Source organism: Dromaius novaehollandiae, chromosome Z (genome assembly GCF_036370855.1).
Source record: "Dromaius novaehollandiae isolate bDroNov1 chromosome Z, bDroNov1.hap1, whole genome shotgun sequence".
Classification (NCBI taxonomy): Eukaryota; Metazoa; Chordata; class Aves; order Casuariiformes; family Dromaiidae; genus Dromaius; species Dromaius novaehollandiae.
This window is the reverse complement of record NC_088132.1, coordinates 51,333,288-51,355,467: the sequence shown is the minus strand read 5'-3', so window position 1 is coordinate 51,355,467 and position 22,180 is coordinate 51,333,288. Positions and strand designations below refer to the sequence as shown.

General features: G+C 34.8%; 1 protein-coding gene across 1 annotated transcript in view; it reads left to right on the top strand.

Moving 5' to 3' along the window:
- Window positions 1–238: 238 nt before the first annotated feature.
- The window catches only part of LOC135325119 (adhesion G-protein coupled receptor V1-like), a 271,435-nt gene continuing 249,493 nt past the window's right edge, over window positions 239–22,180 (top strand). The window contains exons 1-10 of the mRNA XM_064502689.1: window positions 239–1,610; window positions 3,473–3,622; window positions 4,741–4,836; window positions 5,859–5,963; window positions 7,407–7,520; window positions 10,699–11,264; window positions 12,587–12,857; window positions 13,610–13,939; window positions 17,250–17,426; window positions 18,486–18,709. Of these exons, the coding sequence (XP_064358759.1) occupies window positions 1,428–1,610; window positions 3,473–3,622; window positions 4,741–4,836; window positions 5,859–5,963; window positions 7,407–7,520; window positions 10,699–11,264; window positions 12,587–12,857; window positions 13,610–13,939; window positions 17,250–17,426; window positions 18,486–18,709 (2,216 nt within the window). The 5' untranslated portion in view covers window positions 239–1,427. The remainder of the gene's footprint in view (window positions 1,611–3,472; window positions 3,623–4,740; window positions 4,837–5,858; window positions 5,964–7,406; window positions 7,521–10,698; window positions 11,265–12,586; window positions 12,858–13,609; window positions 13,940–17,249; window positions 17,427–18,485; window positions 18,710–22,180) is intronic.

The following is a 22,180-nucleotide window of genomic DNA, read 5'->3' as shown; positions in this document are numbered from 1 at the left end:
AGTATATAAGTGAAATTTTTTGTTTCAGGGATCATTTCTGACAGAATATTCATTTACTTTCATAAATGCAAACCAATGCTGTAAAAACACAGCTGAGCTTAAACATTATTGATATGCAAATATTAATTTGTTCTGCACAATTTATCTAACCCCCATTGACCAGATTTATCTGATGAACATGGCACTAGGAAATGCAACTTTAAGCAAAGGGACATTTTATTTATATGTATCATCACAAAAAATAGTTTTTATGCTTTGTACAGAAATTAAAAAAAAAAATTAAAACATAGTGACTACAAGGTAAAGGAAGCTTGCTGGAAGAACTGATTCCATTAAAGATCAGTTTTGTAATGTTTTGTAGTCTCTAGGACACCACAGAGGTCGTAGTTCTGATTTGTTCAATAATTGCTCAGAACTTCCTGACAGAAATCTCCTCTGTTCAGTGTCCAAGTCCTCAATTCTGATCAGCACTGTACAATATGAGCGCGTGCATAACATAGCAACTGTTTCCAATTTCTTGTGCCTCTTAAGAATGCATCTTTCACAGTCCCAACACCTAATGACTTCACTGGAACTTAAACATATATTACATCACTGGATTGGGCTCTGAGGTAAGAGAAACAAATCCACCATAGTTTTAAGTTGCCTTATCCTAAGGAAAAAGAAAACCAGGCCTCGTGCATTAACAAATAAAAATAATGATCTGTCAATATAAAGGTTACAGTCTCATTAATGTGCCACAATGTTTCTGCGTGACAAGAAAACAAAGAATTATGGGATAAGAGATGCAGCAAAAGAAAGCTGAAGTAAATACATAAAAGTCCAAGAATATTTCATGGTCCACAAAATGTCAGAAGGTGGTCTGTAGGATGACTGCAAATGACCAACTCTCCACCCTTATTCCCAGTTCAAATGTATTTCTAAAGAGAAGCAAGAAAGCAAACAAAGTGGAAATAAAAGAGTTAGTAAACTGTCAACACCTAGACTAATTTTTTGTGGGTTGGAAATGGAAGCTACTGTGGCAATGTGGATATTTTTTTTACAAAAAAAGTTAGTAAGCCCTCCACTTGAAAAAAGTTAACAAACACTGTCTAGAATATCAGAGGTCTGAGAGCCAAGTTAAAGAATGGCAGGAACCATGAAATAGACTTTGTGTTAAGCGTTTAGAATCAATTTTAGATGACAATTAACTTTGTTTACAAAGTACAAAGGCAGTATGTATTACCTGAAGTAGATGAAAGTTGTTATCTCAGTTGATCATAGATGAAACCAGTGCATGTTTTTGTCTCATTTCTGAAGCTCGTCAGATAATCCAAGTATTTGTAGTGTTGAGAAAACTTGACCAGATTGGAAAGGGCGATAGAGAGTATTTTATATATTTGACTTAAATAATTTATTTTTAATTATTATTTTCTTTTTCTGTAGGGATGCCTTTTGCTTCTATATTAGTTCATTTTCTTTTAGTATTAGTCAATCATTTCACATCTGGAGAAACAGAAGTGAAGTTCAGTGGACAAACAGAATTCGTAGTTAACGAAACAAGTACAACTGTTATACGTCTTGTAATTGAGAGGACAGGGGAGCCTGCTAACATCACAGCCATTGTGTCGGTAAGAAACTGCCACTTACTTCTCAGGAAATATTAATGTCTTTCTGAAGTTTTGAATGTTGCTTATTTTTTTACCAAGCGAGTGAAAAGAAAGGAGGGGTCCCACTGGGGCAATGCTTTGAACAAACGCCCACTGTAATTGAGCAAATTCTTGTTGGCTATGTCAATAGTATCAAGATATTTTCAGGTACAAATATCTCCTGAAGAACCGAGCTCCTACTACTGAGGGAGACCTCCAAGTTAATATCCTTGATTGAGTTTTGTTCATACTGAAATACAAATGTGCAACAATTTCTCCCTTTCCAGCTTGCTTTAGCACTGGTATTTTAATAGCAACTCCATTGTTTGAGTCAGGTGTCATTATGAATTTTAAAAGGTACATTGTTCAATTCTTTGAGAGCAGGGTTGCTATGTTTACATTATTCCCTTTACTTCTTAGCTCTCATTAGCCATGATCTTGATTGTGCTCCCTGTAATCATCTGAACTCTTTAGGGTACACTAAACTGTATGTTTATGGAGTAAGGTGCTTTGTGGTATGAGTAAGGAGAATGCAGCAATACTTCAGAGATGTACTGGTTATGAATTCCTTCAGTCTGTCGATAAAGGAAACTATCACATATTGCTGCACAATACTATATTCTTCTGTAATTAAATATGAAAAAATACAGCGTTTATAAATTACAAGGAATAGATATTGATCTGTAGGGATTTCATACTTTATTAACATCTGAGGAGAAAACCTGGAGAAAATGTGAGGGTACTTTGAAACTAGCACTCTTTACTGAAGTATGTAACACAGTAACTTAGCTACAGTATTAAGGCTTGAAATGCCAAGCACAGTTTCTAAATTGAATATTTTGAATAGTTCTTTTATGAAGGTGTGTATAGCCTGTCTGCCTAAGAGTGTTCTGGTAGGTCTAGTATTGGCTCAGATGCATAAGAAATACTGTTGCCAAAATGTCCAATGATTGCTGACAGCACTCAACCCATCTGACAAATAGTCAATCTATTTTGATTAATAAATATGAATTTTAAATATTCAAATGCCTAAAATTGGAAGTGTTTGGCCTTTGTATATCCACAAAAACACCTGATAAACTTTGTTTTTTTCTTCACTGAATTTTTAATTTCACTGTTCTCAAGCCACAGAAGTTGCTTTGTTCACAATAATTCATTCAAACTCTTAGTGCCTGTAAAGATGGTAATTTAAAGTTTGGTAGTTATACTGGTTCAATTGCTTCTCTCCATTCTTAGCTTCCAGTTGTAAACTTAACCTACAGACCTCACCTTGACACAACTGGCTCTGTAATCTCTCCTCAAACCACCTTACTTATAGTAGAGTCAATGAGCTTTTTTTTTGTAGACTCAAATGAAAACAGGGTTGTATGTCATAGAAGAATTCATCTTGCCCAACTTTAGCAATCAAAATATTAAACAAGTCTAAGCTAGCATCTAGGCTCTTTCTCCTCACTAGAGTGAGACAGGCAGCAGAAGGTAGTTACATCTTAAGGTAAGCTTAAGATAGATAACCTATTTTATGGTATACAGATTTGTGCTAAGAAGAACAGTTTTTTCCATTAAAAGCTGGTCATATGGTACGTCATGCATAAGATACTGAGTTGTGAGGAAGGGAGTTAGAATTGGTTCTGAATAAAGTGGGTTTTTTTTCTGGTTACTAAGCTTGGATACAAGAAGCTGTTAATTATACCCTCTGCCCAGAAATGCACTGGATGGCAGCGGGTGAATTTGGGAGAATTATGTGCAAAGAAGAATGTATGAAATCTGTGCAATCAGTTCAGAATAATATTATAGGAGATAGTGGGGGAGGAAAGAGATGATATTCAATTGTGTATTTATTGTAGATTTATGGAGAAAACACAGGAGACTTTTTTGACACGTATGCAGCAGCATATATACCCGATACAGAAACAAACCGAACTGTATATATATCTGTCTGTGATGATGATCTTCCAGAGGCTGATGAGACATTCATATTTTACTTGACACTACCAGTAAGTCTCAGCTTTGTAATTTATCTGTTTCCCCAGAAAGCACTGGCTAGACTGACAGGAATGATATTCCATAGATTTCAGTGTAATTGTGCTTCTTCTCACTGGTGATTCTGAATCTAGATGGGTAAAACTAAAATTTGGAGATCAGCCAGGATAGTGTTTACTGCCCTTAAGAAGGTTTTGCCATTCCTGGGGGTGTCTCTATATGATGTTGCCCTGCAGTATAGACATAATCTGAAACTTCAGCAAGCACTGCATTCAGCCATGGACATTTGTAGGTGTTCTGTTAGAATGAAGAAGAGTTAGACTGTGAAGAGGCTATTAGCCTTTTCTATTTTCCTGTATAGACTGTACCTCAAAGAGAGGGTGGAAGTAGCAAAGGAAACAGCATAATTTCCAGTCCTTTGGAAACAGAGGGTAAACAAGAGCTCCCTAGAAAAAAACAAAACAAAACAAATTTCAACAATATATTGTTAAATCTCTGCATATGGTTCTATCTTAGACGAGTAATGCTCTTAGAGCATGAATATTCTCTCTTTTTTGGGGGGAGGGTAGGTAACAGTTTATGGCTTTGAACTTTGAAATCAGCTCAAAAAGAAGAATCTTGTTTTTTACTGCCAATTTTTATAGAACTCAGGAGATGTTGGCAGTAAATACAGATGTATGTATTTTCCTTTCATCCCTCCTTTGATTCATAAATGTAGTACCTCATTTTTACACTGCTGGAAACAATTTCTCTCCTTTAGCTGATACTTCTGTTCATATGATAGTTAGCATCAAAGTTTCCATTTTATACAACTTTGGGAAGAAAAGAACAACTTGAGTTCCTGGCAATACTAAATGCTTCATGCCTAGTTCCCTATTACTATTGTATCGTTAATAGATTGTCAAACAATGAGTAATGATTTAACAAGTTTGTTGTTCACTCTTTCTAATATATTTTCCCCACTGAGTAAGAATTATCTTAGTGCATTTTATTGCTCTGAATAATTGTCATTGTAATAGATAATAAAAAGACATACAATTTGTGTTAAATTAATATTTACTTAGTGACACCAAACTGTATTTTCTGGTTTTTGCCTATCACTGTATTAAATGTTTTGTTTTGTTAATTTTAGAAACCATCTGCAAGAATAAAGCTTGGCTCACCCAAGTCCGTCACTGTAACAATATTATCAAATGACAATGCCTTTGGAATAATTTCTTTTAACATGGTATGTTTTTTTTTTTTTTGTATGGTATACGTGATAATTTTAGAAAGCATTCTCAAAGATGCTAGTTAGTTGTTCAACTGACTCCCTTAAAAACTGTGATTCTGATTTACATCTCTGAAAACATCTCTAGAGGCAATTCATACATAGGTACCTAATTCACACAAATACACAGCTTTAATAGTACTATATGCATTTAGCTATTGAGACATAGCCTGAGCATCTCACACTTGGTGAAGTTCTATGCTGCTAATGTTAAAGATAAAATTTCTTTAAGGTTGTTTTGGTCTCACTGCCCCTCATCTATAGGTTGAGATATAAATATAGTAATGAAGAAACTTAGGAATAATACCAGAGAAAAATTAAAGGTAAGCATGCGTCTTTGAAAATCTTGAAAATGTATATATTTTCCATTCTGTAATGAGCATTTTTACACTTAACTCTCAATCTGAAGGAAACACCATAATGATATATGCAAATTCTGGGATAAGATGCTGGGGATGACTCTAGTATAGTGGAGGAAAATTGCAATAATGCAGAGACTGTTTTAGTAGAGAGAGGGGCTATGCTTTATTGTCAGCATTATGGCAAGGTAATCTTTGTAAAGGACTTCACTGAAAAAGCACAAGAGCTTTAGAAATTTTCAGAACCACAGTACTAAGCCATACTGCTCCCTGAATTACTTAAATTCTTCAAAATCTTTTACCTACCATAGTCTGAAAAAGCAACCAATAGCGTGACCTAATTGATTATCCTGTGATATCCTGTATATAGTGACTATGTTTTTTTTAACAGAAAAAAAACTATTTGCATAACTTATGATGATTTTTCTTTATCTGAAATCTTTCAAGCCTTTTATTAGCTGAACTAATTGGTTGCTAGGAGATGTATGCCATCAGTGGACCGGTTTGCAGATTGGATTAACTTGTCTGTGGGAGTTTGGTATTTCTATGGTAACAGGTTCTTCATTTTGCTGTAATGTTTGATCTGTGCCTGATTGCCTGTCTCTTTTTCTTCCTCATTAGTCTACCTTAATCACAGTGAATGAGCCCAGGGGTAAAAATGAATCTGTGCCTCTCACTCTAATTAGGGAGAGGGGAACCTATGGGATGGTCATCGTGACTTTTGAGGTGAGTTTGTCAAAAGGACTTCATACCTTAGCCTTTTGGATGAAACTGGAAGGCTGTAGTCATAGCTTATGAAAGTATATATATAAGTGGAGGAAGGCCAAAATACCAATATCTGCATTTGTTAAATCTGTTCCATAAAATGGGATCATTCCTTGTCACAAGGAAAAGATTGTAGTCATCTGAAAGTTTGAATGGAGGAAAAATTAAGAGATACTAGAGAAAACTGAATATTCTCTGTAGTTTTGAAAGATATTTGAGAGGCATATATTTGCATCACTAGAAAACAAACAAAGCATATTAAGTGTGTAAGAAATGTCTTATTTAAATTTATTTTCAAAATCTCTCTATATTTTTTTTACAAAGAAACATCAGAGTGGATCTTTAATGTTGTCCCATCTTTCAACATGTAAGTATGTGAGCTCAGCATTTAGTGAAATTCTGTCCCTGTAAGACACTGCAGGCTGAGCTCCCAAAAGCTGAAGCTTTCAGAATAATTAGTCAGTTTGAATATTTAGGTTGTTGTTTACCTACTTGATTTGAACATGATAGAGAGGTTGCATTTTTTGCTTTCTTTTTATTATCTGGCTGAGATTCTACTATATGCTATAAAATTGTATGTAAAGCAAAGGTGCCTTAATATTTCTGTTTCTTTATCTGTTCTCTAGTCTTATAGGTTGTCAGGGGTTTGATTTAGACTTGTCAAAATCTGAAAAGCTTTGTACTGGATTTTGTTTTCATGCTAAATATAGTATATACAGTTGAAGTGCATAACATGGTTCTCTGTGTAATCTATTGCAGATCTGTTTGTTTTAAGGTCCAATAAATTTTGCTATCTGCAGAATTAATCAGGTTCATTTCACCGAATGGTTTATATACATAAGTTGAAATAAAATTTACAGTATTTTATATTAAAAAACTACATTACCTCTAAAAGGCTTCTCAGTGTTTAGGTTTCACTGTTAAATGTAACAAATTAGTATTTGCATATCAATAATGTTTAAGCTCAGCTGTATTTGCACTGGTTTTCATTATTTATAAATGTCACAATCAAGATAAAAAGAAGGACACAAAACCAATTACTGTTGTTATTTTGTCTTAGAACTTATTATGCATTACTTCTGATTTAAATTAAATTATAATGAACATTCTTTCAGTAATGTGAAAGAATCAATTATGCATCAGTTAATAACAAAGAGTCCTCCTAAGCCTATGTGGAAGTAGATTTCTTCCTCTTTTTCTGGCTATACCTACTTCTTTCTGAGTGGTTATTCTGACTTACTACATTTGCCAAAAAAGGGCAGATTTTTGCAATTGAATATGCAGATTTGTGAGATAGGAGATGACTGAATAGACAGTCAGTTGCTGTGCATGTCATGCACTGTATGTTGATGATTATACTTGTCATTTTGTATATATGTCATCATAAAAATTGATTCTTTGTAGATAGAGGATGGTCCAAACCCAGCTGAAGAAGACTTAAGTCCAATTAAGGGAAATATTACATTTGCCCCTGGTAGATCAATGCTGATTTATAATTTAACAGTGCTGGATGATCAGGTAAGCACAAGTTGATTTCACTTTAGGTTTGGATATGTAGAAGGTTAACTTCTGTTCTCTAGGGGCTTGAAATAATAGGTTACCAAAATACTTGCTTTAGGTAAAGTTAAGAAGTGATTCTGCTTAATGAAGTCATGTTAAATTTTGGCAGTATGGACTATTTTTTTTAATCTTTATAATGCTATCTCTGTAATTCTCATCAGTGAATTTTTTTAGTTTCTGAACGTGTCCTGCCATCTCTGACTGCGCCTGTTAGGTGCTTCTGCAAGAAACCTATAAACAGGAAAGCATTATATTTTTTTTTTCAAGGCAGAATGCTGAGGTACTAGGTGTCTGGCCAAGGGTGATGTTCTTTAACAAGGTATTGATTCCGATGTATTTCTTTATCTATTAGACTGTCCTTTCTATATTTTTAAATATGTTCTGCTTTTTTCTAGTTGCCCGCCTTGCAAATTCAGGCCACGTTTGCATAGTTAACTCAGACTCTTCTTTTTGTCTTTGCTAATTGCTTAGGTAATGGGAACCTGAGTCATTGCTTATATGGTGCATTTCTGATTACATCCTCAGTGAAGTCTGAGTAGCTCCTCTGCCTTCAGCTAACAATGCAAAAGTTTATGCATTGTTAACTTGATTGCTCCTTGTAAGTGTGAAGTGCAGATGTTATATTTGCTGTTAAACAATGTAACACATTGAGTGTTCACAAGGACAAGACATATTGAAAAGGATGCATCCATTTTTATATGCCCATTTTCCAGGGTAGAAGTGTATTAAAGAAAGTTCCTCCAAAAAATGAAAAAATACCTAAAACAAGCAGACTGTCTTGTGAAAAGTATTAACACTAAGTGATAATGATAACTCTTCAGTTTTTGAATTGGCCATTTAAAAATGAAGTTCTTCTGTTTTGAAGCTTTCTTTCTATTTCATAGTAAACAAAACATTCTGTGTTTTTCGATTTGTGATTTTCATCTTTTCTTACCCACGCTTTTGTATTTTTTTCTTTATAAAATGGGGGTGGGGAGAAATAGAGGCACCAAAATAAGCAAATATGGTACAGAACAACTTAATACAGAAATTCACAAGAAAAATTAATAGTGGAAAGGTGGCTTTCTCAGAAGTGATCATCTTTTAAGCAATTTTTTTCAATTTTTCTAATAGTTTTTAAAAAAGGTGTTTTTCTATGTCTCTAGTAATATCTGTAGTCTTAAGAGACTATGCCAGCCTGGTGTGTCTGAACTGTAGAAACATGTCTTTTAGATAAGATGTGGTATTTTTGTGTCTTATACACAAAAAAGAATTGTTAAGCTCTTTGGGAGGATGTGATGTTTTTTCTTTGGAAGTTGCTCTCAAAGTTCTGTGACTCAGAGTTTGGTCTGCAGAGGTGTGGCTGGTCCCCTCACTGAAAGCAAGTACGTGGAAGATGGATGATGATCGTGGTGGAATTCATAAGAATCCACTGTTACTCTCAGAACTTAGAGCCTTTAGGAATAGAAGGGAGAAAAAACAAAGAAACGAGCCTTTTTTCCTACAGAAATTAGGAGGCTGCAGATCTGATCTCCACAGCACTGCTTTTATGGTCATTTTATTGTATACATTTCTTTTATTAGTGAAGAATAATGGAAACTTTGTTTAAGAGAAAAGGAAAGAGGCAAGGCAACATTGAGAATCCTTTATACTAAAGTCTTTGAAGTTTCACTGGTGTTTTTACTGGTCAATCACGATGCAATTGAGAGCTCCAGGATGTCCCATTTATTCGTGATATTGGGATGTAATCTACAACTAAAATTCTACATGGACTTTGACTGTTTCTTAAATGCGTATTTTTACTGTGCAAGAGGGTATATTAATCAGTGGACTAAACCAAACATAAGTTAGCAGCTGTTCTGGTAAGACAAAATAACTGTTGTATCTCAGTATAGGAGAGAGATGATTTAGAGCTTCCAGATCTCAGGTTAAAAAAAAGCTGCGTCAGTCAACAACATTATGCAAATTTAAGTGCCACTGGCCAAAAAAGGGATAGAATTGGCATGAGCTATAAAGAGAGCTGCATGTTCACTCTTTTAGCCCTAAAAAAGGATCTGAGGGTGGCCAATTAGCAAATGAGCAAGAAAGAGAAGAAATATTGGACAGCATGAAATTCGGAACTTTTTTAGCTCAGTAAACAAAAATGCATAAAAGGATTTGTCGACTTTATAACAGAATAAATATTACCATTACCAGTGAAAAAGTAATTTTGTCCTGGAACTTCTCTCAGAAGCATATAATACTAGTTTTTTGAGAGTATGGAGTGAGGATCAGATGCAAAGATCATTCATAATTTTTAAAGATTTACATTCACCTATATGCACATTAATAATGGAAAAAGTGAAATCATTAGTAGTGAAATTAATTTAACTAATCAAGATATGAGGAATAAAATGTAGTAATATAGAGCAAAAATATCATCCTTAAGCTCTTTAATTTGGGGCTCATAAGCCATTCTGTATTATCTGCTGCATCAGTTATTAGAGAAGAAATAGGTGGAGGTAAAATATAGTTTAAACAATTGTCTAGTTGAAAAGATATCAGAATCTAATAAATAACTAAGCAGCAGAAAATACATTCTGAGATCTGTGTTTGAAATTCTCCTTAGGGATGTGGGTGTGTCTGAAAGTAGGAAGTGTTCCTTTTCCAGTCATACAGAAATGGCAGTGTCAAGGCAAATTGTGCCCACGTGTTGTTTCCATATTCTTTCAGGCATGCATAGAGGAAAATCAGTGCTAACATCAGCTAATGGAGGTGTAAATCTAAATAACTGGGAGGAAAACTGTTTTCCAAATAGAGGTGGTTTCAGATAGCAGCAATTGGATCTCCTCATAATCTTGAGTTGGAATGATCCAGATTTTTCTGATTCCTGCCTAGTTTGTGTATTGTTTTTGTTTGGCCTTCCCCCCCCCCCCTTTTTCTTACTGCTAAAGCACCGTTTATTTTAGAAAATGGAAGCATTCAGTTTTGAGAAGGGATTTTCAGTCAAAGTTACAAGCTCCTAAGCTTTTTTCCTGTTTGTTTTAATATTGAAATGATTTGTCAAGTTTGTATATTTCCCTTTTCTACAAAATATATAAAGCATATTTCTCAGTAAGACTGTTCTGCTTATATTTGAAATGTGACTTATACCTAGTTGCTAATATTATTTTTCCAGATACCTGAAAATGATGAATTGTTTGTTGTTCATCTGAGAAGTGTGGAGGGAGGGGCTGAAATCAACACCACAAAAAACTCTGTTCAGATTAATATTAAGAAAAATGACAGCCCTGTGCGATTTGTTCAGAGTGCTTATATGGTGCCTGAGGAAGTTGATGTGTTAACTATTCCAGTGGTTCGTGGTAAGGATGACAGCGGAAAATTAATTGGACCTGATGAATATGAAGTCTCTGTCAGTTACACTATCATAACTGGGAATTCATCAACACATGCGCAGCTTAATTTAGACTTCCTAGATCTACAGCCAAATATGACTATCATTTTCCCATCTCTAGTTCATGAAACTTATATGAAATTTAAGATCCTTGATGATGCCATACCAGAAATTGCTGAGACCTTTCAGATTATGCTGCTTGAGGACACTTTGCAGGGAGATGCTGTTTTAGTTAATCCATCCGTTGTTCATGTTACCATCAAACCAAATGATAAACCCTATGGAGTGCTATCAATCAACAGTATCCTGTTTGCTCAGACCGTTATCATTGACGAAGACCGAATTTCAAGGTACTATAGATCTTCAAACAGTGATTAGTGATTTTAAGGGATTTATAAAACCAGTGCTTTGGGTCTTCCTTCTAGGAAAGTAGAAAGTTTGGCATATTTAAGCATCCTTAAGATTTCATTAAAAGTAATTATAAAATTGCTACTGAATATTTAATATAGAAATCACCCAGACTGTAATTACTACGTACTGTGTCTATAAAGATTTCAAGGGAATAGGAATAATACATCTTGTTATACAGGAGTTATTTTAGCATATATGAACTGTAAATATTTAATTACATTATCAAAATATTGACATGTTCTTAATCTAAATGCAGGATCAGTGAAGCCATAATGTTGCCAGTCATTAGTACATGCAAGTGGGGAATAGAGTTCAGGATGCCTTTCCTGATAAATTTTTGCATATACTGTGTATAAAGTCAGGTTTTGGTTTAAAAAAAAAAAAAAAAAAAAAAAATTGAGCTTCTCCTAAGAAACATTGAGTACCCTTAGCTTCCAAATAAGTTAAATAATAAGTTAAATATTTGTAACTTTACAGAGTTATAAAAATTAAAGCTATGTACAAGTGTTTACAGATAGGACTGATTACTCAATATTGACAGTCTCAGTAAAAGTGTCCCTTGCTAGGTACTTATACTAGTTCATCCCCAGAGAAGCAGGTTGTGTGTCAAGCTATCATGTTATGAACAATTTCAGAAGAATATATTCTGGTATGTAGAGCCTAGTGCTTCAGTACTTATCTTTTTTTATTATACACAATAAAGAAATGAATCTTGCTTTCTAAATTTTCATAAGGCATAGTTCCCAAACTTTTTCTTGTAGTCATATGCTTGTCATATGCAGGAAACTCGACATTTTCAATTTTATAAATATTGATAACTTAATGTTTCAGTACAGAGGCGAATAGTTCATTCTGAATTATTATTTAGATGTTCATGCCTGAGAACTGTATTTTGATATAATTTATAAATTGTGTAGAAAGTCAGTAGAGAAAAAGTTTTCTGAAATTTAACACATATTTCCCCTGACAGATGTAAACATGCCAAGGCTCCACTTCTCAATATCTTTCTCACTGTAAACAAAATAAATAAGTTTTTACAAATATCTTTAGGTATGTTACAGAGAGCTCATGAATAAGCGTTCTGTAAGAAGAGTCTACATGTATGTTATCACAGACTTTAAGCCCTTATTCAAATGTTACTTTCTGCAGTTAAACTAATTCCACTGAAGCCAATGTAACCTGTCAGGGGATGGATAAATAAGTAAACAAAGATGAATTATAATTATATGTTGTGGGTTTTTATTTTCATTCAAAACCATAGGTTTGAAGGGATCACAATTGTAAGAAATGGTGGAACACATGGAAATGTTTCTGTTACCTGGATTATAACCCGTAATAGTAGTGATCCCTCACCTGTGACTGCAGACCTCATTCCAGAGTCTGGGGAGTTATATTTTGATCAAGGACAGATGCTGGTAGCAATTCCTCTGCACATTGTTAATGATGATATACCAGAAGAGGCAGAGCCCTATCTTCTGAAACTTTTAGCCCATACAATACAGGGAGGGGCAGAAGTCAGCGATCCATTTGAGGTAAGTTTGCTTTCAGGATTTCTTTCAGAGAAGGAAGGAGGCAATAATTAGGGACTTCTCCAGTTTTGATAATATTGGTTAGACTGGCTGAAGGGTTTGTGCTTGAATATAAACTGAGCAAGCTAATCCTTACTTTATTCTTGGCATGTAAAGCCATATCCAAAGTATTTGTCTTAATATAGTATACAAAGGCAGGTATTTTTAATGAAGTAGCATCCAACTATGATTATTTTCCGTCATACATAGCATTGCATAAATGCTGCCTTTCAATGAGGCTTGCTAAGACATGGCTTGGTGCCAATCTCGCAGGAAAGCTATGTTCTCTGCCTATTTGCTGTCTTAATGATTATTGGAATGTTTTACACAGAGAGTAACAGCTTGAAGAGGATAGGTTGTTGATTAAGAATAAGCTCTGAACTGTTAAATAAAGGGTGACTAGCATTGCTAGCAGTTTTGTTGCTCAAGTCCCTACTTTGCTTTTCTTAGAAATGATTGGAATGAACTTGGTGAATAAAATGAATTTTTGCACAATCTGAAACATTTTTTAATTGTTCACTTTGGCTGCTGAACCAAGGAAATCAGTTATTCAGTGCTCATTCTGGCACATTGATGAAGTATAGTGGGAAAGCCACCACCATCCATGTTGGGCTGCTTGTGTACAATGAATACTTTGGGGCTGTCAATCTAATTTCTTTCTTGAGTACTGATTCACTAAGGAGAAAAGGTATGAGGTATGTTTTTCGTTTTTGCAGCTTTTGTTTTACATTCAGGACAGTGATGATGTTTATGGTGTAATAAAATTTTATCCTATGGAGAATCAGAAGATTGAAAGCAATCCAATGGGACGCTTCTTATCCTTGAGTTTTGCAAGGGAGAGAGGAACAGTTGGAGATGTGCAGTTGGTTTATACTGCACTGTACATTCCGGCTGGAGCTTTGGATCCAGAGAGAGCAAAAGATGGCATTCTAAATATGTCTAGAAAAAGCATTCTCACATTTCCAGAAGGAAAAGCCCAAGATACCTTAAATATACCAATAAGAAATGATGCATTTCTTCAAAATGGTGCTCATTTCCTCATTCAGGTATTTCAGTTTTGTTGTTTTTTTTCTTTAACCCCTTAACTCCTTACCTTTGAGTGTAGTTAAAATGACCAATCCTGTAAATAAACTTAGATCTGTAGCCAAGAAACCTGTCTGTTTTAAAGAGACAGCTTCCATAAATATGCCATAAAGAGTTCTGTTCCAAATCATTATTTAAAAATTACACAAACTTTTCAAATAACCTGTTATAACAGGATTCAGGTATTAATCGTGGAATTCAACAGAACAAGATCAATGTTACAAAAGTTAGTTACTTCTTGATGTATGTTTTTCTGTCTACCCCTTGGCTTTCAAATTAAAGCTTTTAAGATTAATTCACAGAAGCATGACAAATCTCATAATGACAAGCCGGGAAATATAAATTAAAAATAATGAAACATATACCATGTTTCATTTATGTATTAATTTGGCCAGAGAATTTGAAAAGTGTATTTTCCATCTTTCTTCGTATAGTTTTCTTTGCTGCTCTTTTAGTGTTTTTCCCCCTTTTTTCTATCTGAATTTTGAAGAGGTGAACTTTTGCCATTATTAATTAAAATTGGCTGAAAAAATTCACTAGAACTTTTTGACAGAAAATGGGTTTTCAGAAAAAATATTTAAAGAAAAAAAATTCACTTTCCAATGAAGAGTTTAATTTTTCACTGGGGAAAACCAAGTTCACTTAATTCTTAGCAAATTTTTGTTCAGAAATACTGCTGTGAAACATCCTGAGCACTGTAGCTGGTATTTATTATGCTCATTTTTTCATCTGCAGTTCAGACTCCCCCATTGGTTGTACTTTTCATGATTAACTATACCACTGTGGTGGTCAGAGGATGAAGAGCCCAGAGAGTAAATTTAATACACAGAAACAGGGGGGACTTGGCGCATCCAAAGTGCAAATCACAGAGGCATTTCTTAGTCCCTATTTGTTATTTCATTTTAAGTCAGATTTCTTTAGAGTTTTCAAATGGAAGTTGTTGATTTTAAATATTTGGATTTAAAATTTATCTTTATTTATTTATTTATGTACTATGGCTTGCCAAAAATGTTTCAATTGCTTCTGGGAAGCTTTAAGAGATTTTTTCCCCTCCCTGTTCTCATTTAAAAAAAGGGAAGGTGGGGGAAGGAATTTTCCCCAGAATTGTATTGTTCTTGTATGCAATTTTTTGCATTTAAACTTAAATTGGGACTTGCCTTCCAGAGTATTAGAACAGTGTGTTCTACATCTGCAAGAGATCTGAAAGATCTAGAAGAGAATTGAAATATCTAATTCCAAGCACATTTAAATGATATAATTTAAATACCACTGAAGTGTGGGATTTGAAGAAGACACGTTAAGTGTTTCAGAGTGTATCATATGCTGCTATTTTCTGCACTTTGTCAAGCTTTTAAAGTGTAGATTCCAGCATTTTTTCCATGTACTTTCTCCATGAACCATGAAGATCTTTGTGTCTGAGTAAACAAAATCAGAGGGGCTTTGCATCACAAACAATCCATTTAGAAATTCATATAAAAGAAAGAGCTATTTGTCACTATGACAATCCTTCTACATTGTGAATAAACGATAAGCTCAGGAAACATGTTTAGAATGAGAAGATTACAGAGCTTGTGCTAAGCACAATAAAGGATCAACTCCAGAACTGGGGTGGGGGGAGAGGAGGAAATGAAGCTTAAATACAACTAAAGAATAAGTAGAGAAACTGGAGAAGTGAGATTAACATTCTTCAGTAACATCCTCAATTAAATAACCTACTATAGTCTGAGATGCAGTTTTCGGCATGGACAGGAAGGCTAACAGTGAAAATTAATGTAATGAACTGTTCATTCTTATTCAATTCACAAAGCTTTTTTTCCTCATGAACTGTTCTGCTTTAAAAGGTATTAAAGAAAATGCTGAAAAAATTTCGTTTGGCTTTTCATTAATTTGTACTTTTATCCCAGAGTTACTATCCAGGATCAGAAGCACACACTTAACAATGTATTCAGATTTACAGTATTTAAGCAACTTTACTGGGCTACACAAATGCACAGTGATCCACCTGCATACTGGTTGCACAGTCAGGTCCTAGTTTAAAAGATAGCTTATAAAACAAGTAACACAAACAGTATTCCACAAAGTCCCTCAATTTATTCCCCCTTCAAACTCTCAATAATGAGCTAAATACAATATTTGTAAAACATTTCCATCTATCATCAAATGAAACGTACACAAATATTTTTGTGTTACTCAAGCAGTTGTGGTGTAAAATATGGTACAACGCATCTGTAGTTTGATATGAAGAATTGAAAGACTTTAAAAATCATGAATGAAAATGATAATCCATGATTTCTATATGGATCTAAGTAAGGCCATTTTTTCCAATAAAATTTTACTGTATGATAGTATCTGATAAGCCCAAGAAAAAATATTTGTGTAGGAGTTAAAAGGTGAATGTCACTGAGGGTTTCATGCCCCAGTGAAGCATTTGCAGCATCTGTGTATGCAGATCAGTTACAGAAAAATTTGTTGTAGTTATGTTTGTAGACAGAACCTCATGGTATTAATAATATTTGAAAAACATACTTAAACAGGCAAGTCCCGCTTTCCTTGTTATGTCAATACTGCTGCTAGATTTAGTAATACTGCTCAGGTAAAGAAAGGTGATAGATTTTTTTTTTTTTTTTTTAATTTCCTCTTAGTATCAATAGAGCATCAGAAATACAAGAACACAAGAGGAGAAGACAGTTTTGAAATATTGTACCGAATTTCAGTTCTGAATGAAATGCTAATGTAATAATCATAAATGGATAGGAAAGTACTTAAAGTTGCATGAGAGAGGAAAGAAGACTAGATCATGCTTTAGCTATGGGTTTCTCAGTAAGTAGGCTGTATCGGAAGCCATGAATTATTATGGTTCTAGAAATTTCTGTACATTTTTATCAATGTATGGTGCAAAAAATGAAATTAGGACAATAGCCTAAGGTACTCATCAAATCAATATTGTTGTTCACAAGTCTAGAAATGAGGCTGATCAAGGAGGTGTATGCATTCAGTCTCTCTCTGTGCCTGGATCTCTGTTTAATTATTTATACTAACATGATTTGTCCATGAGGTGTATCATTCTTCTGGCAAAGCTCAACAATATCCACTTCCATTTACTTGACACATTTACTTCTATGATTTTTCTAACAGCAATAGTGCTAGTATGATAAATTTTTTTCTGGGCACATTTTGCTTGTTGCATATGAAAATTATTCTGAAATGCCAAAATTGCTCCTGCTTGATACCAAGGCATCTTGTTTCTCAGTTTTGTGTTACTTTTTCTTACAGCTGGAAAGAGTTGAGCTGGTGAATAGAATACCTGTGGTCCCACCGGTGAGTCCCAGATTAGGTGAGATTCGAAATATTTCTCTGAGGATTACTCCAGATATCGCAAATGGAGAAATTGGCTTTACTAGCAATCTTCCAATTATTCTTTCTGAACCAGAAGATTCCCCTGCTACAGTGGTAAGTAAGCCTATTTATATTGTCCCTTATCACGGAAAATTTCTTTGGAGAAAGCAAAGTTGGCTAAATTCATTGTAGCATTTGAGTGGTAATATGAAGAAAATCCTCCCTCAATGTTTATTTCTGATCCCAAACATTCTCTTGCTTTAAAAACTACAAGCAGAAAAGTGCTTATAAAAATAAGCACTGAAGTAATCTGTTGGTAATTATCAGAATAGTCAGGTTGGCTTTTGGTATCCATGCGACCATCCAGTTAGCCATTGACACTCACACAACAAAGTATACTGTAGACAATTTTTGTTTCTCTCGCCCACTCAGAAGGTAGTCGTGTAAAGCAGGGCTGATTTCATAAACTTGATGGAAGTGGCTGTGAGTCTTATAGTTGACTGGCTTGCACATGAACATATAATTTGCTATCTGGGCACGTTCTTCAATGGTTTTGCTTTTCAGGTTTCTCAGAACCCAAAGAAACATTTTAAAAAGCATTGCAATCCATCTGAGTGTTTTAGCTCAGGCTGGGGAAACTTTTATAAAATTTTTTTCCTACATTTTTGTTTTTTCTTTAGTTGTCTTTATTGAAATCTTCCCACAGATTCTGAATCAGATAACTTTTAATTTTTCAAATTAAGACTGCTAATTGCCTTAAACAGATTACATGATGAGACTGTACTCTAATGACCAAGTAAAATTATGGTAATTATATTTAAAGTCTATTTTATGTCTTGAAGAAGTGAGCACTGGTTAAATCAGTCACACAAAGCTTATTGTATTTATGATTGCTTAGTGATTTGTCATATGAATAAGCTGTAAAACATTTATTTTCTTCCTTCTCTATTCTCTAAATTTATAGCTTTGGTAAATGATGAAAAGGATTAGGTTTAGTATATATGTTCATTGAGATAACATCATTGATTTCGTAGGTGCTATACCTAATACACATAGGTATGAGTAAAAAAACAGGCTGAACGTTTTGAGGCTCATAGTCGAATATTAATTTGCGAGGGAGTAATTGTTTCTGTATTTACTTTCACAAGTAGTGACAGTTTCCTGTTTTTAAAGGTTTCCATTGTATTGCATAGAGATGGGACTGATGGTCAAGCAACTGTGTTCTGGAGTTTGAAACCTTCTGGTCTTAATCAAAAAGCAGTAACACATGATGATATAAGTCCTTTTAATGGCTCCGTTGTGTTCCTACCTGGACAAAGTGATACTACAATCAACATTACTATTAAACCTGATGATACACCTGAAATGAATGAAACTGTTTTATTGACTTTGGACAGGTATTGTACCATAGTCTATATTCATATGGATCAACTATAATAATTTATATGTAAGGTGTTGCATGCATTGTGTTGATAAATGCCTTTAGGAACGTTAGGCCCTTGATTCAGGCTGCGTATGGGCTCTTCTTTGACTGGAGATAAACGTAAGAAACTATGTCATATTTATTACCTAATGACTTATTCTTCTTTTCGTTTTGATGAAAGTATTGTGTGTGTGCTATTTAGAAAGTTCTTATTTCAGCTTTGATCGTTTGTTATAGTTCTTGATTTTAACAATTTTTTTTTTTACAGAAATGGAATGCTTAGTGAGATATACTAAGTGAAAAGTAGAAAGCAGTACAGAACTGGTTTTCTGTCAGAAAAGCATTTATATCTAGGTTGCCATTGAGGAATTAGAGCAGCTTTTTACTTGTTTGAGCTGTGTGTTCAGTATTGCTCGTTCTTGATAATTAGATACTTCCATCACAACTCTTAGCTTCAGAAATAGCTCAGAGTGACTATTACTGCAGTCATCTGTTACAGAGATAATAATGGTGTTTCTGAAACACAGTATTCTAGTCTCCCTTCTGCATTGGATCAGGATCATAGGATAATCCAGGTTGGAATGAACCTCAGGAGATCCTATTATCTGCACTTGGACATTACTCAGACTACTTTAGTTAGTGTATATCCAGGAGCATACTCACTCTTTGAATTACCGTACAACAACAGAATCTTGGCTGTATCTTCTGTCCTGCTTCTAACAACCTGGTTATATATGTAGCTTAGAAATACCACTAGGCTTGCTCTTCTACCTTCTGTTAATTTAAGAAACATTTTTCCAGTTTTGCTGGAAACATACCAGTATTTTTTTCTAGGGATCTGCGAGCAGCAACATCCACATATGACACCCAGAACTTCCATAGTCTTTACCTTATGCATAAGAAGAATTCACAGAAGTGTAAAGTAGGTATTGGGAACTTCAACAGCAGATACTCATGACAATTGCACACTATCAAACAGTAGGCAACCAGCTTCTCAAGCTGTTGCTAATTATTGGAAGATCCTGGTTTGGAAAGCCTGTTTTTTAAATGTTATTCTGCTGCAAAAGAAAGGTGTTTTTCTATTGCAGGGTTGGCCTGCCTCAGTAAAAGCTGGCTGGAAGATACATTTAGTGCAGAACATGTTACTTTGTTCTACTTTGGCTACTCCATTACATTTAAAAGGCAAACCTGTTCAAGACAAAAAGAAATAGATATTATTGTAAGGAGTCCTCTACTTTTCTTCTTGCAGATGAAACTATTTGGCAGCAAGGAATTCATTAGAGTTTCTGGGATAAGGGGGAAAACTAAGGTTAGAAATGCTGATTAAAGTTGTGAAGAAATTACTTAAGGTGGCCAAGAATGCTAAGGGGAAGGTAAGGAAACAAATAATGTAGAGAGAGGAAGTGGGTACTGTACAAGGGCAACTTTTTCAATTCTGACAGCAGTGCATATGTGTGAAATGACGGCCTTCTGCTACTTATTCTGGTCAGAGACCCTAGGCTGTGCCTTAAAAATGATGGCTATCATAAGGATTGAACTGGCAGCTGGACAAATATAACCACTGTTCTGCTTCTGCTATGTCTGGTGGGGGTAGCAGGTTCTGCTGATCAAGTGGCTAGTGAAAAGCATGCCAACAGTAAGCAGCTTTCCCACACTTGGCAAGGTCAGAGACTGAAGAAAGGAACAGGTGGCCTGGACTAGAAAAAGCAGTGAATGAGGAAGAGATAAAATTTAATTTTTTCTCTAGATCTGGCTAGTATCCCTCAAGCCTATGGGTGAAATCCGGCGACTTTAACATTAGCACCAGCCGAGAATGAAATAACTGCGTATATCATCTTTTTAGTACTAGAGATGACTCTTCAAATCAAGGTTGAAGGATACTGGCATGGTTATGAGTGTAAGCTTGCACTATTGCTTTCTGCATGGTTTCTATTCTCTGAATGAACAAAAGAGTTCAGTTTCCAAGGCTGGCAGCCAGCATCTCACAGTAGTAGTGAATTAGAATGAAAACAAAGGTGCACTGTGCTGTGGATCTGTTTGTACTGTTCTATAAGTTGTAGCATCAGTTTCTAGGAAAACAGAGCATGTGAGAACTTTAATGGAAGTATAGATATAGAAATATGTTCATGATCATTATACTTATTACAGTTTGTAATAGCATGGATAAAATAGTCAAAATAAGTAGTTCTGTTAGTTCTGTCAAGGTTGTGTTAATTACAACTTAGTAATGTTTTTAAGGCAGTTTACATTTTAAACAAGAGCTTTAATTGCATCCATATCTATGAAAGAAATTTTCAAGGCATTGTAAGTAGTATTTTCCTCTCTTGCTCTATGGCCTCCCTCCATAGGCCATAGAAGTTAAAAATAATTCCTAATTATGTCCACAAAACAAAGGCCAATGTATACTGTCAAGAATATGCTTGCAAAGAAGACAGATAGGTAATAGAAAAGCAAGACAATCTTGTACCTGCTGAAGCTTCTTCATATTTTTTTTTTTAGGAGCAGCTTCAGGTTGAGTGCCTGCCATATCTGAATAGGCCTGAATTGAGACCAAACATAAATAAAGCCAGATGTCTGTAGTGAAATCTGTATGACAAAGAAAAGGCCTTGGTCTTCTTGCTGAATGTAGGTGAAACAGGCCATGGAAATTGTATGTATGCTTTGTGAAAGCATATATACATACTAGGGCTGTTCATTTTACCTGGTAAGCACAAATGGAAATCAGTTTAAAAAAATCTGATTGTTGTTCTTTCCTCCTGCGCAATGCATCCTCTTATTGGCAGTTGTCATCACTTCAGTTAAAGCACAGCTACGCAGCTACTGATTTGGTGATTGGCATGACTGGAAGGGTAGAACCTCCAGGGAATGGGGGACTGGGGTTAGCCTGTGTTTTCACTCATATATGGTATGAGACCTTGGGGATTTGGGAAACTCTTAAATAAGCGCTATACTGATAAAGTCATTATAATTTGTGAAAGTGATAGTAAGTAAACAAATGGCTATTTAAACAGTCCTTATGCACTTACATTTTTTGAGTCATATTATTTAGGATAGTAGAACAGATACATATACATACAGGCATACCTCAGAGCTATTGCAGGTTCAGTTCCTGACCACCACAATAAAGCGAATATCGCAATAAAACAAGTCACATGAATTTTTTGGTTTCCCAGTGCATATATAAGTTATGTTTGCACTATACTGTAGTCTATTAAGTGTGCAATAGCATTACGTCTAAAAAAATATTGCGTGAAATATTGCAAGAATTACCAAAATGTGACACGGAGACGTCAAGTGAGCACATGCTCTTGGAAAAATGGCACCAATAGACTTGCTTGATGCAGGGTTACCACAAACCTTCAATTTGGAAAGACAGCAACATCTGCAAAGCGCAATAAAACGAGGTATGCCTGTACACACACGCGCGTGCGTATGTGTGAGCACA